The 14,965-nt window shown below is 43.8% G+C and overlaps 2 protein-coding genes across 9 annotated transcripts in view; one reads left to right on the top strand and one right to left on the bottom strand.

The window, feature by feature from the left end:
• ralgps2 (Ral GEF with PH domain and SH3 binding motif 2) overlaps positions 1-14,965 on the bottom strand; it is a 137,960-nt gene that overhangs the window by 28,396 nt on the left and 94,599 nt on the right. The gene's annotated exons all lie outside the window — the stretch shown is intronic.
• The window catches only part of angptl1a (angiopoietin-like 1a), a 38,029-nt gene that overhangs the window by 12,482 nt on the left and 10,582 nt on the right, over positions 1-14,965 (top strand). Inside the window, exons 2-4 of the mRNA XM_029707415.1 lie at positions 5,822-6,081; positions 6,162-6,490; positions 6,748-7,039. Coding sequence (XP_029563275.1) covers positions 5,874-6,081; positions 6,162-6,490; positions 6,748-7,039 — 829 coding nt within the window. The 5' untranslated portion in view covers positions 5,822-5,873. The remainder of the gene's footprint in view (positions 1-5,821; positions 6,082-6,161; positions 6,491-6,747; positions 7,040-14,965) is intronic.

Here is a 14,965-nt window from a genome sequence, read left to right as displayed (position 1 = left end):
GGAGACAGCCAGGGAGAGGAGTAGTGCATGTCCCACTTCCTCCAGATCGAACTCTCCATCTAACAGTCAGTCTGTATTTACCTCCCTCGTCAGCTATGCGGCTCTGGGTGTGTTGTGCAGGTCGGAGTTGCTTTGGTTTAATCGGCTCTGGTTAGACAGATTTAATCTGGCCTGGATGTCTTACTGAAAGAAACACTTCTCTTCAGCTTTTCTATACACTAACCTCTCAAACCTTCACCAGTCTCTGTATGTCCCAAATGGTACCGTATTCCATATACAGTGCATTCAGAAACATTTTGTTACGTTGCAGACTTATTCTAAAATGGATTAAATAATTGTTTTTCCTCATCAACCTACACACAATACCTCATAATGACAAAGCGAAAATAGGTTATCATTTTTTTCAAATTGATTAAAAATAAAAAACAGAAATACCTTATTTACATAAGTATTCAGACCCTTTGCTATGAGACTTGAAATTGAGCTCAGGTGCATCCTGTTTCCATTGATCATCCTTGGAGGTGGTTCTACAACTTGATTGGAGTCCACCTGTGGTAAATTCAATTGATTCGACATTATTTGGAAAGGCACACACCTGTCTATATAAGGTCCCCCAGTTGACAGTGCTTGCCTGAGCAAAAACCAAGCCATGAGGTCGAAGGAATTGTCCGTAGATCTCCGAGACAGGATTGTGTCGAGGCACAGATCTTGGGAAAGGTACCAAAATATTTCTGCAGCATTGAAGGTCCCCAAGAACACAGTGGCCTACATCATTCTTAAATGGAATTAGTTTGGAACCACCAAGACTCTTCCTAGAGCTGGCCTCTCGGCCAAACTGAGCAATCGGGGGGGGGGGGGGGGGGGGGGAAGGGCCTTGGTCAGGGAGGTGACCAAGAACCCGATGGTCACTCGGACAGAGCTCCAGAGTTCCTCTGTGGACATGGGAGAACCTTCCAGAAGGACAACCATCTCTGCAGCTCTCCACCAATCAGGCCTTTATGGTAGAGTGGCCAGACGTGCCTTTTACTGAGGAATGGCTTCCATGACAGCCCCCTTGAAATTTGGCAAAATGCACCAAAAGGAGTCTCAGACCATTAGAAACAAGATTCTCTGATGAAACCAGAGAGATCCTTGATGAAAACCTGCTCCAGAGCAATCAGGACCTCAGACTGGGGTCAAGGTTCACCTCCCAATAGGACAACGACACTAAGCATACAGCCAAGACAATGCAGGAGTGGCTTCGGGACAAGTCTCTGAATGTTCTTGAGTTGCCCAGCCGGAGCCCGGACTTGAACCCGAACGAACATCTTTGGAGAGACCTGAAAATAGCTGCAGCAATGCTCCCCATCCAACCTGACAGAGCTTGAGGGGATCTGTAGAGAAGAATGGGAGAATTTTCATTATGAGGTATTGTGTGTAGATTAATAAGAAAAAAAAACTTCCATCCATTTTAGAATAAGGATGTAACAAAATGTGTTACAATTCGAAGTCTGAATACTTTCCAAATGCACTATAGTGCACTTCCTTTGACCAGAGCCCTAAGAGCCCTTGTTGACAGTAGGGCACTAAATAGGCAATAAGGTGCCATTTGGGAGGTAGTCTACAGCTGACTCAGTAGAGAGCTGGTTCTGTTTACATTCTGCCCCCTGCTACAGACAGGCCCTTCCTGTAGGCCTTCACTAGGCGTTAGGGCACAGTGTACTGACACAGAGAGTACAGGCCACTGACAGGTCTGGTCTGGATGATCTACTGCTGTGTTGTGCTTTACTTAGTGTACAGACAGAGAGGGGGAGAGACAGAATGTAATGACAGTGGACAATGACAGGTATGTGTATTGGTTTGTATGGAGTAAAAAACTACAGTAAAACTCCTCTCTCTCTCACAACCTAGAATGTCTTTCCTCTGGTGTTCTAGTTCTAAGAACCACCCCAGAGAGAAAAAAATGACCCTAAAGCATAGAGGGGGAGAGACCGAGAGATGAAAAGAGAGTAGAAAAACAGTGACACTCAGGGGAGAGAGAGCAAGAGTGCAAGCATGATGGATGAGAGAGAGAGAAACATGTGCATGTGAGAAAGAGAGAACAGAAAATCGAGATGAGGATTGTGTGTGAGTCCGTCCTGTAATATTACCGGTCACATTCCAGACACCTCTGCCCCTGCAGTGTCTCTCAAAGGGAGCCTGATAATGGTGTAATATGGGCATGGATGAAGGAGCTGCTAAACTACATGGAACAAAAATATAGAACGCAACATGCAACAATTTCAAAGATTTTAATGAGTTACATTTCACATAACGAAATTAGTCAACAGAAACACGGGACCAACACTTTACGTGTTGCGTTCATATTTTTGATCAGTATAGCTGCCTTCAGAGAGCGGTATGTGTATGCTTTTCAATAACCAGGTTTCCATCCAACCTTTTTATGTGAGTAAAGTACATGTCGGATAAAGAAAAGTCATCCCTGGGCCTGATGAAAACTTTCCAAATTTAGACAAAAAAAACAACATACTAGACAAGGTGGGATCTTTTTGTGTCTGTAAAATGAATCATTCGAGAAATGTCAGTGTAAACATTATGAGCAAATATAGATATAATAATCATCATATTGAAGTAAACTTGAAGTCACACGATGACGTGTGGTCCTCCCACTACGACTAGTCGAGAAAGAGAGAAACCGGGCATTCCCACGGGGGTCACGCATGGACTCCCCCACCCCCTGATTAGAGGGGAACAATGTAAACAAGCAGTGGAACTGACTTCGAGCTCCAGAGTTGAGTTTGAGCGATGTAGGCTACACGTGCGCTCTAGCCAACAGCACACAGATAGGAGTTGAAAATGCGATTGAAACCCATTTAACTTGTATTTTTCATTCGGTACCTGGGAATTTAACCTGAAAAGGGTATTATTATGTGCACTACTGTATGTCATCACGTACAGCCATTCATCTGCAACAAGTCAATTTGATGGAAATATCTCTGCTGGGAAAATGCACATTTTGTCTTTATGCGGATTTTAGAACATACACTACCGTTCAAAAGTTGGGGGTCACTTAATTTCTTTGTTTTTGAAAGAAAAGCAAATTTTTGGTCCATTAAAATAACATCAAATTGATCAGAAATACAGTGTAGACATTGTTAATGTTGTAAATGACTATTGTAGCTGGAAACGGCAGATATTTTATGGAATATCTACATAGGCGTACAGAGGCCCATTATCAGCAACCATCACTCCTGTGTTCCAATGTTCCGTTGTGTTAGCTAATCCAAGTTTATCATTTTAAAAAGGCTAATAAATCATTAGAAAACCCTTTTGCAATTATGTTAGCACAGCTGAAAACTGTTGTTCTGATTAAAGATGCAATAAAACTGGCCTTCTTTAGACTAGTTGAGTATCTGGAGCATCAGCATTTGTGGGTTCGATTACAGGGCCAAAAACGGCCAGAAACAAAGAACTTTCTTCTGAAACTCGTCAGTCTATTGTTGTTCTGAGAAATGAAGGCTATTCCATGCGAGAAATTGCCAAGAAACTGAAGATCTCGTACAACGCTGTGTACTACTCCGTTCACAGAACAGCGCAAACTGGCTCAAACCAGAATAGAAAGAGGAGTGGGAGGCCCGGGTGCACAACTGAGCAAGAGGACAGGTACATTAGAATGTCTAGTTTGAGACACAGACGCCTCACAAGTCCTCAACTGGCACCTTCATTAAATAGTACCCGCAAAACACCAGTCTCAATGTCAACAGTGAAGAGGCGACTCCGGGATGGAGTTCCTCTGTCCAGTGTCTGTGTTCTTCTGCCCATCTTAATCTTTAATTTTTATTGGCCAGTCTGAGATATGGCTTTTTCTTTGCAACTCTGCCTAGAAGGCCAGCATGCTGGAGTCGCCTCTTCACTGTTGATGTTGAGACTGGTGTTTTGCGGGGACTATTTAATGGCGCTGCCAGTTGAGGACTTGAGGCGTTTCTCAGTGAACCCAAACTTTTGAACAGTAGTGTGTGTGTGTGTGTGTGTGTGTGTGTGTGTGTGTGTGTGTGTGTGTGTGTGTGTGTATATATATATACTCTATATTTTTCAAACTTTCTGAATTGCCTGGAATTTAATTGGAACTGACCCCAACCCTGGTGTGCTACCTTTAGCAATAAATATGCTTTTTTGATTGAGTTCCATTGTCCTTCACGTTTTGCTGAATCTCCTCTTTCCTTCAGTTTGCTCCTTAAATTCTTGCACCTTGGTTGGAAAGTGAGGTAATGGCAGTGATCCCTTCCTTTTGTGTGTGTGTGTGTGTGTGTGTGTGTGTGTGTGTGGGGTGTGTGTGGAGAGATCTTGATGTTAAAGCCATTAATAGGGCAGTGGGTATACAGGATACAGAACCTGGTTACGCTGTCAGGGGAATCTGCTGTTGGACTAACACACAGCCAGTGAAATAAAGAAAAGCACTTTACGCACACACTTCTCACACAGTACTGGCTCAGCTCGCTAACATACACTGACACAAGCAGGCTCCCTCTCACAGTATCCACATTACTGATCTAAGTGACAGATTTAACTCCACGCCTGAGGAGCCACAATAGCATCATACAGGAGCCACACAGAGCCCCAGTTTCAGGGTGGGGGTGTTGGGTAGTGTTGTGTGGACTCACATAGGCCAAACTCAGAGTGTAAAATGGAGCTGTGTGTGTGTGAGAGAGAGAGGTGTTGATGAGAAGCAAACACCAGCAGAGAGACAGAAACCACAATGGGGTCAGAGAGAGGATACAGGAGTCTGAGCAGGGCCAGGGAACTAGGGCAGGGTGGTGGGCAGGGCTGGGGGCATCAGACACTTCCAGTGGTAAATGACATTTTCTACTTAACATACCTGTGAGCTTTGATGTCTGGAGCCTTGTGGTGCCACGGTCTGTGTGTGCGAGTGCGTCTGGGTGTTTTTTGGTGTGTATGTGTGTGTTCGTGTCTGGAGCCTCATGGTGCGTGTTTACAAAACCTGTCTGGCAGGAGGAGCCAGAACAGACGAAGGATGTACAGCCAGGGGTTAAGAAGGGGGCACTGGGGCGGGGTGGAGGGTTGGGGTCAGTCCGGGGGTTAAACCCTGGGAGGGAGCAGCCAGCCAGAGAGCTCTCCTCGCTCATAGAACTATCCTGTTAACACAGCTCCATCTGCAGGGAGAGGAAGTACGTCTCAGAGCCCTGCAGCACCAGGGAAGCTCAGGGGACTCAGCAGTCTAGGTGTTTAGGAATCAGCTCTGACAGAGAACAGACATCCAGACCTCCTGCAGAATGACTGAACAGCTATTTGTTCCCCAGCTCCCTGTGAGACCAGCTAGCCCTCCTACTGCTTGGTTTTAGATCATTACACAAACCCTGTTTGTCCGAGTATTGTTCTGGATGAAATTTCTGGCTTTAGTGCTAAAACATCTTATTGGGAATCATTCTGCCGCATGACTAATCGACTGCCTTGGGGATCATTGACAATCATTGACCATTTCCGCCAGGGCATTCACATAACGTCTACCCCAACCTGGTGTTTAAGTTGTATACTGTAAATGTCCACTGTTGGCAAGCCTGACTATTACTTTGACTGAGGGGATGTCTGCTAGTAATTAGCTGTAAACATTTGTTGAATTCCAACCCTGTGTATGCAAGCTACGTGTGTTCACATCCTGCTTTGTTGTTATGAATGATTCTGCTGCCAAACTATTTTCCCTTTCTAGCGATAAAATATACATGACTAACACTCCTGGTACTTTGTTGTCAACAATCTAATTGTTCATTGTTGGGAACAGTAAGCCATTACTTCACACCAACTCCTGTTCCTTCATCCATTGCAGAGAAGCCCAGAGGAAGTCCAGGAGTCATCCAGACAGCCAGTAGAAGTACACTATGCAGGGTGTGGTGGGGGTGAGGCAGGGAGTGTCGTGGAGCCTGTGCACCCTGCTCTGCCTCTCTTTCTTGGAGCAGAGCCAGTGCAGGGGCTCCAGACAGGCTAGAGAAACCAGGGAATATCCCCTGCTCAGGGCCAAACGAACTCCCACAGAGGACGTCAAGAAGTGCTCCTACACCTTTCTGATTCCCCAGCAGAAGATCACAGGTCAGTGTTTAGTCTTCTGTGAAGATGTCTATTTTACATCTTGTCACGTGACTTCGAATTAATCTAATGCCCATCATCAGGCCCCATCTGTGCCAGTGCAACGGGCCCCGAGCCGGACAAGGAGCGTGTGACACGGATGGACATAGCTGACGTCAGAGAGGTGCTGTCCAAGCAGAGACGGGAGATTGAGACCCTGCAGCTGGTGGTGGACGTGGACGGCAACATGGTGAACGAGATGAAGCTGCTCAGGAAGGAGAGCAGGAACATGAACTCCAGGGTGACCCAGCTCTACATGCAGCTGCTTCACGAGATCATCAGGAAGAGAGACAACTCTCTGGAGCTGGCCCAGCTGGAGAACCGGGTTCTCAACGTCACCTCAGAGATGCTGAGGCTAGCCTCGCGCTACAAGGTTAGAATGCCAAGATGGAACTTAAACGCAACGTGGTTAATGTTACTTTCATGTAGAGGTAAAATCGAATGAAGGAGTGTGCTAGAAGCAGAACAACAGTGCTATAATATGGAACTTTAGAAGGCCAGCACTCACTTAATATAGCTGTGGGCAATATTTAGATGTGCCTATAGCACATGTAATGCTGCGAAAATATCTGTTAGAAATATATCAAGACACGTCTGGTCTTTATGTTAACTTCTCTGTCCTGCCACAAGGAGCTGGAAGGGCGTTTTGCAGCGATGGCGGGTGTGGTGAACAACCAATCGGTGCTGATCGCTGCGTTGGAGGAGCAGTGTCTGCGGACCCTGGGGCGCAGTGAGTTGCAGGTGGTCCCCCCGCTGGTCCAGGTGGTCCCAGAGAACATCCCCGTCAACAGCCGCTTCACCAACGAGATACAGAGGGATCACAACAACCGGGCATTCCCACGGGGGTCACGCATGGACTCCCCCACCGCCTCCCCATTTGGACTCAACCCGCCGCCACCGCAGGGCACGCTCACCTCAGACGGTACGTACCAAGTAACCCCGGGAGGGGTGGTTAGCGTTAAATGAGACAAAGACTGAATAATTGTGTTCATTTACCAGAGCATGACGAGTTGGTTGAAAGCAGTGCTGGTATGGCAATTTCTGAATTAGGCAGAAGCTAAACTCACAGTAGGCCGGGCAGACATTTCACATGTCTAATTGTCAGAGACGCTAAATTAGCATTGCGGCGGCCAATGGTGCATGTAATTTGATGAATGCCTGGCGAAAGGGGAAACTGTCTGGACAATGGGCCGGCTGTGGTCCAGTGGGTTCATCCCTGGCAGGACAGACAGCGCAGTGAAATCATACATTCCTCTCAGTGTCTCTGGGACAGCTGGACTGGCTATAACCTACTGCTGGTGTGTGTGTGTGTGCGCGGAGTGAGTTCTGGAGAATTACACTGGGACCTGAGAGTATGGGTTCATCTGCGCTCTGGGCGTAAATATGTATTTCTGGGCGTATGGCCGGACTAAACTCAGTGCTGGCTTAAATGGGCCTTTGTGAGGATTGGCAGATATACAAACTGAGATAAAGAACTCTAACTGCAGTGCAACACTGAGCATTCCACACAACACATTCACACAGCTGGCTGCTTGGAGCCAGGCTATAACCTGACCTATGGCTGGATGATGCAAGCATATTCTGGCGTATGGGCTAGCTTAAGGAAGCCTTTTCTGAGACCAGGCAGACATACAGTGGGGATAAAGACCGCTCTACCTGCAGTTACTCACTGACCAGACACCCACACCACTGAAAAAAGAACATAGAAAGGCCCATAGAAAGAATGAATGAAATAAATAAATATAAAATACAGTCGCTAGTAAGTCCACACACCCCTTGCATAGTCTTTTCATTTATGTTTCAAATGTAATCTTAAAAGGGATTAAAAAAAAAGTTGCATCTTGATCTACACAACCTACTCTACATCTTCAATGCGAAAGAAATGACAGAACATTTTACAAAATACTAAGAAATACAAAATAAGCATGTATTGTCTGCATAGGTCTTCACACTCCAGTGTTAATACTTGGTGGAAACATCTTAAGCAGACATTACAGCTCTGAATAAGATTCTACCAACCTTGCACAACTCCTACGGCAACATATATCCACTTCGCGGCTGAGCAGTTGTTGCTCCTAGACGTTTACACTTCACAATAACAGCACTTACAGTTGACCGTGGTAGCTCTGGCAGGGCAGACATTTGGCAAATTGACTTGTTGGAATGATGGCATCCCATGACAGTGCCACGTTGAAAGTCACTGAGCTCTTCAGTAAGGCCATTCTATTTGTCTATGGAGATTGAATGGGCGTGTGCTCGATTCTATACACCTGTCAGCAACAGATGTGGCTGAAATAGTCGAATCTACATACTTTGTATATATAGTGTATGTTCTGAGATTCATCCGACAACATTGAGTTTACCACATCAGTCACCGGCTTCAATAATAAGTGCATTGACGACGACGTCCCCACAGTGACTGTACATATCCCAACCAGAAGCCAGGGATTACAGACAACATCCGCACTGAGCTAAAGCCTAGAGCTGCCGCTTCAAGGAGCAGGACACTGATCTGGACGCTTATAAGAACATCCTGCGTCTGTGTGATTACGCTCTTCGTAGTCAATATTAGTAAGACCTTTAAAGAGGTAAACATTCACAAGGCTGCAGGGCCAGATGGATTACCAGGATGCGTACTCAGAGCATGCGCTGACCAGCTGGCAAGTGTCTTCACTGACATTCTCAACCTCTCTCTGACCCAGTCTGTAATACCTACAATGTTTCAAGCAGACCACCCTATGTCCAAGAACACAAGGTAACCTGCCTAAATGACATTCCCCCGTAGCTCTCATCTGTAGCCATGAAATGCTTTGGAAGGCTGGTCATGGCTCACATTAACGCCATTATCCCAGAAACCCTGGACACGCTCAAATTCACATATCACCCCAACAGATGATGCAATCTCTATTGCACTCCACACTGCCCTTTCCCACCTGGACAAAAGGAACACGTGAGAAGGCTGTTCATTGACTACAGCTCAGCGTTCAACGCCATAGTGCCCTCCAAGTTCATCACTAAGCTAAGGACCCTGGGATTAAACACCTCCCTCCAACTGGATCTGTTCACCCACGACTGCGCATGACTCCAACATCATAAAGTTTGCCGACAACATGATGGTGGTAGGCCTGATCACCGATGAGACAGCCTATAGGGAGGTCAGAGACCTGGCGGTGGTGCCAGGACAACCACTTCTCCTACAACAGCAAGACAAAGGAGCTGATCGTAGACTACAGGAAAAGGAGAGCTGAGCACTCCTCCATTCACATCGACGGGGCTGTAGTGGAGCGGGTCGATAGCTTCAAGTTCCTCGGTGTCCACATCACTAAGGACCTACCATTGTCCAAACACACCAACACAGTTGTGAAGTGGGCACAACAATGACTCTTTCCCCTCAGGTGGCTGAAAAGATATGGCATTGGCCCTAAGAATCTCCTAAAGTTCTACAGCAGCATCATTGAGAGCATCTTGACTGGCTACATCACCGCTTGGTATGGCAACTGCTTGGCATCTGACTGCAAGGCGCTACAGAGGGCAGTGCGTATGGCCCAGTAAATCACTGGGGCCGAGCTCCCTGCCACCCAGGACCTCTATACCAGGCAGTATCAGAGGAAGGACCAAAAAAATTGTAAAAAGACAGTCAGACTGTTCTCTCTGCTACCGCACAGCAAGCGGTACAGGAGTGCCAAGCCAAAAGGCTCCTTATTAACAGCTTCTACCTCCAAGCCATAAGACTGCTGAACTATTAATCAAATGGCTACCCGACAATTTACATTGACACCCAGCCATTTGTTTTTACACTGCTGCTACTCACTGTTTATTATCTATGCATAGTCACTTTACCCCTACCTACATGTACAAATGACCTTGACAAACCGGTACCCCCTGTATATAGCCTCGTTATTGTGTTTCTTATTTTATTTTTTACTTTAGTTTATTTAGTAAATATTTTCTTAACCAACAACGCAGTTCAAGAAATAAAGTTAAGGGCTTGTAAGTAAACATTTCACGGTAAGGTCTACGACACCTGTTGTATTTGGCGCAGGTGACGAATAAAGTTTGATATGATTTGATTAACTTCTTGGCCTAAATTAAAAACCAATACAACACAGAGTGAAACCCTCAGAATTTTCAAGTTTTGTTGTGGCAGCATCATGTTATGGGTATGCTTGTCATTGGCAGGGACTGGGGAGTTTGTAAGGATCTAAATCAATATGAAACAGTAAAACACATGTAAAAAGTAAAAGGAAAACACCTCAGACTTCTGAAAACCTAACCCTGGGAGAGTTTTATTTTTCATCGAGACAATTACACACATTTGAATGCCAAAGACACACCAGAATGGCTTTCCGAGAGGTGCTGAACATTCCTGAGTGGTCTAGTCTCAAATCAGAGTCAAGGTTTGAATATTGCTGTCCATCAATGATTCCCAACCAAATTTACTGAGCTTGAGCAATTTGAACATAAACAAAATGGACATTATACTAAGAGTTGTGAAAACTTGGTATATTATTATTCAAAAAGATTCACAGCTGTAAAAGACTGCCAAAAGGTACTTCCACTAAATATTAACTCTGGGTGTGAAGACATACGCAATTAAGAAATATGTATATTTTTTTACAGTGGTGTAAAGTAAATATACTTTAAAGTACTACTTAAGACGTTTTTTGGGGGGGTATTTGTACTTTTTAGATTTTTATTTGAAATCTTTTACTCCACTACATTCCTAATGAAAATAATGTACTTTTTACTCCATACATTTTCCCTCAATCAAAAGTATGTTACATTTAGAAAGCTTAGGGCAGGAAAATGGTCCAATTCACGCACTAATCAAGAGAACGTCCCTATTCATCCCTACTGCCTCTGATCTGGCGGACTCACTAAACAAACACTTTGTTTGTAAATGATGACTGAATGTTGGTGTGCCCCTGGCTATCCATAACATTTTTAAACAAGAAAATCATGCCGTCTGCTTTGCTTAATATAAGGAAGGTGAAATAATTTATATTTTTACTTTTGATACTTAGGTATATTTAGAACCAAATACTTTTAGACTTTTACTCAAGTAGTATTTTACCGGGTGACTTTCACTTTTACTTGAGTCATTTTCTATTAAGGTATCTTTACCTTTAATCAAGTAGGACAATTGGGTACTTTTCCACCACTGGTTTTTGATTTATTTGGACAATTTTCCTCTAACTTTCTTTTACTTTGAAAATGCTGAGTAGGTTGTGTAGAGGAAAAATGCAATGTAATCCCTTTTTAGATAGAATTTTAAGGCAGCAAAATGTGAAGACTGGGCAAAGGGTTGGCCCACATGCACTGTATACTATACCTATTCAATCAAACCCATCTGGTTGGCCAGGCCTAGATTACAGTCAGAAGCAGTAATCAGCTGCAGAAAGCTGAGAGACCCTCTCCTAATCCGACTCAAATAACTCTCTCCTGACTAGTGCCCACAAAAACACAACATCTCCCATGTGAGCAAGATCATTTTCAGCATGAAACCAATTTGCAGGGTGATAATACTTCTTGGAAATGCCTCTGAAAGATAGGGAAAGAGCATTTTATTATGACTGGACATTTGACCGTGGTGGTTTTGAAGACTGCAGAGCGGGTTTAAACAAACAGATGGCTTACAATGAACTTACTGCAACTGTCACTCACTAGAATAATGAGCTAGGGCTATGTCCTGGGGAAGGAGTGAGGTGAAACTGAGAAGACAGATGGAGCATTTGATTACGGAGGACAGAAGAATCTCTGGTCGATTAGAGACTACCTGTCTCTAATCGGCCACTCTCAGGCCTGCTGTGGGCCAGCTGGCGTCTACCTTATATAAAACCTTCAGCTGGGAGTACTGTAGGGCCATAACTACTGTGCCAGGTCAATAGGTAGGGCTGTGAACATTTAAGCGTTAAAATATTTCAACAAAGTTGGGATACTTAACGTTAAGAAAAACCCCTAAACGAAAAACTTTGTTTCATACCTCCACCCTTAAAATCAGTGCATTTATCGCAAAACATTTTCTATGTTATAGTCGATAGGCTATAAAAGGACAGTTGTGTAATTCAAATAAAACCAGAGAGGAAGAGGTGAACTTCAGGCAACTTTGGTTAATTTGCAAGGCAAGAAATTACGAGATGCAGATTACTCCAACCTCTCTCTCCCCCTTGGGCTGGCCTGCCTGCTCGGTCTCTTCGCTAATGATGCAAGTGTGTGTTCAGTCTTTGGTCTGTTGCATGCAGAATATTCTATCCTATTCATGGCACTGATGTCACCGGGATACAGAGGTATCTTCAGGACAGTCTTGCAAGTACCAGGTAGCCTACTAATTTTTTACTTATAATATGAAATTGCAGTAGGCTATCGGTAGCCTTTATTGATCGGTAGCCTTTATTGCCTTCCCTGTAGCTCAGTTGGTAGAGCATGGTGTTTGCAACACCAGGGTTGTGGGTTCGTTTCCCACGGGGGGGCCAGCACAGAAAAATTATGTATGAAATGAAGTGAAATGTATGCATTCACTACTGTAAGTCGCTCTGGATAAGGGTGTCTGCTAAATGACTAAAATGTAAATGTAATTGATTACCCTTTTCAGACATAATGGAATGTGGTCCCCTGAAAGTGCCTCGCCTACGCCATGTTTATTTGTCCGTTAGGGTAGTTGTTGGAAGGCTACACTATGGATTTTTAAATGCCGACAAATCTTAGGTGTAAAATGGTAAATAATGGCCATTTCTCAGGAAGTATTAAAATTGTCAAGAGGAGTAAAACAAAGTTGTCCATTATCAACATGTTCAAACGTTTGGGGTCACTTAGAAATGTCCTTGTTTTTGAAAGTAAAGCAAGAAAAAAAATTGTCCATTAAAATAACATCAAATTGATCAGAATTACAGTGTAGACACAATTAACTTTGTAAATGACTATTGTAGCTGGAAATGGCAGATTTTTTATGGAATATCTACATAGGCGTACAGAGGCACATTATCAGAAACCATCACTCCTGTGTTCCAATGGCACGTTGTGTTAGCTAATCCAAGTTTATCATTTTAAAAGGCTAATTGATCATTAGAAAACCCTTTTGCAATTATGTTAGCACAGGTGAAAACTGTTGTCCTGATTAAAGAAGCAATAAAGCCTTCTTTAGACTATTTGGAGCATCAGCATTTGTGGGTTCGATTCCAGGCTCAAAATGACCATAAACAAAGACCTTTCTTCTGAAACTCGTCAGTCTATTCTTGTTCTGAGAAATGAAGGCTATTCCATGCGAGAAATTGCCAAGAAACTGAAAATCTCGTACAACGCTGTGTACTACTCCCTTCACAGAACAGCGCAAACTGCCTGTAACGAGAATAGAACGAGTGGGAGTCCATGGTGCACAACTGAGCAAGAGGACAAGTACATTACAGTGTCTAGTTTGAGAAACAGATGCCTCACAAGTCCTCAACTGGCAGCTACATTAAATAGTCCCCGCAAAACACCAGTCTCAACATCAACAGTGAAGAGGTGACTCCAGCATGCTGGCCTTCTAGGCAGAGTTGCAAAGAAAAAGCCATCTCTCAGACTGGCCAATAAAAATAAAACATTAAGATGTGCAAAAGAACACAGACACTGGACAGAGGCAATATTAACTAGGGAGATTGTGTCACTCTTGCGTCCATTGCACACAGAGTCAGGGTATATGCAACAGTTTGGGCCGCCTGGCTCGTAGCAAACTTATTTCCCAGAATTTTACATAATTATGACATAACATTGAAGGTTGTGCAATGTAACAGCAATATTTAGACTTAGGGATGCCACCCGTTCAACAAAATACGGAACGGTTCCGTATTTCACTGAAAGATTAAACGTTTTGTTTTCTAAATTAGTTTCCGGATTTGACCATATTAATGACCAAAGGCTCGTATTTCTGTGTTTATTATATTATAATTAAGTCTATGATTTGATATTTGACAGAGCAGTCTGAGCGGTGGTAGGCAGCAGCAGGCTCGTAAGCATTCATTCAAACTTACCTGCGTTTGCCAGCAGCTCAAAGCAATGCTTGAAGCACAGCGCTGTTGATGACTTCAAGCCTATCAACTACTGAGATTAGGTTGGCAATACTAAAGTGCCTATTAGAACATCCAATAGTCAAAGGTATATGAAATACAAATGGTATAGAGAGAAATAGTCGACATGTCATAAATCCAATAATAGTTCCAATCTAAAACTTCTTAACTTCTCTAGGGTAGGGGGCAGTATTTTGACGTCCGGATGAAAGGCGTGCCCAAATTAAACTGCCTGCTACTCAGGCTCAGAAGGTAGGATATGCATATTATTAGTAGAGTTGGATAGAAAACACACTCAAGTTTCTAGAATTGTTTGAATGATATGAGTATAACAGAACTCATATGGCAGGCAAAAACCTGAGAAAAATCCAACCAGGAAGTGCACTTCCTAAGGCTTCCACTAGATGTCAACAGTCTTTAGAACGTTGTTTCATGCTTCTACTGTGAATATGGAGCGAACAAGAGGAAGTTGATGAGAGAAAATGGCATGAGCTCAGAGGCGCGCGCTCAAGTGAGCGTTAGCTGTGTTCCTTTTCTTTTCTGAAGACATTGGAATTGTCCGGTTGGAATATTACTGAAGATATGTTAAAAACGTCCTAAAGATTGATGCTATACACCCCCCCCCCCCAATGTAGAAAGCGTGCGGAAAATGTCACGACGAAAAGTTAAAAAAAGTTATATTTACGTTCGTTCAAACATGTCAAACGTTGTATAGCATCAATCTTTTGGGCCTTTATCACTTAGAACTGAAATAATATTCCAACCGGACGATTCCATTGTCTTGAAAAATGTTTTGGAACACAGCT

The sequence above is a fragment of the Salmo trutta genome, chromosome 22, assembly GCF_901001165.1.
Source record: "Salmo trutta chromosome 22, fSalTru1.1, whole genome shotgun sequence".
Lineage (NCBI taxonomy): Eukaryota > Metazoa > Chordata > Actinopteri > Salmoniformes > Salmonidae > Salmo > Salmo trutta.
The sequence above is the reverse complement of the archived record's forward strand: the minus strand, read 5'-3'. Positions and strand labels throughout refer to the sequence as shown.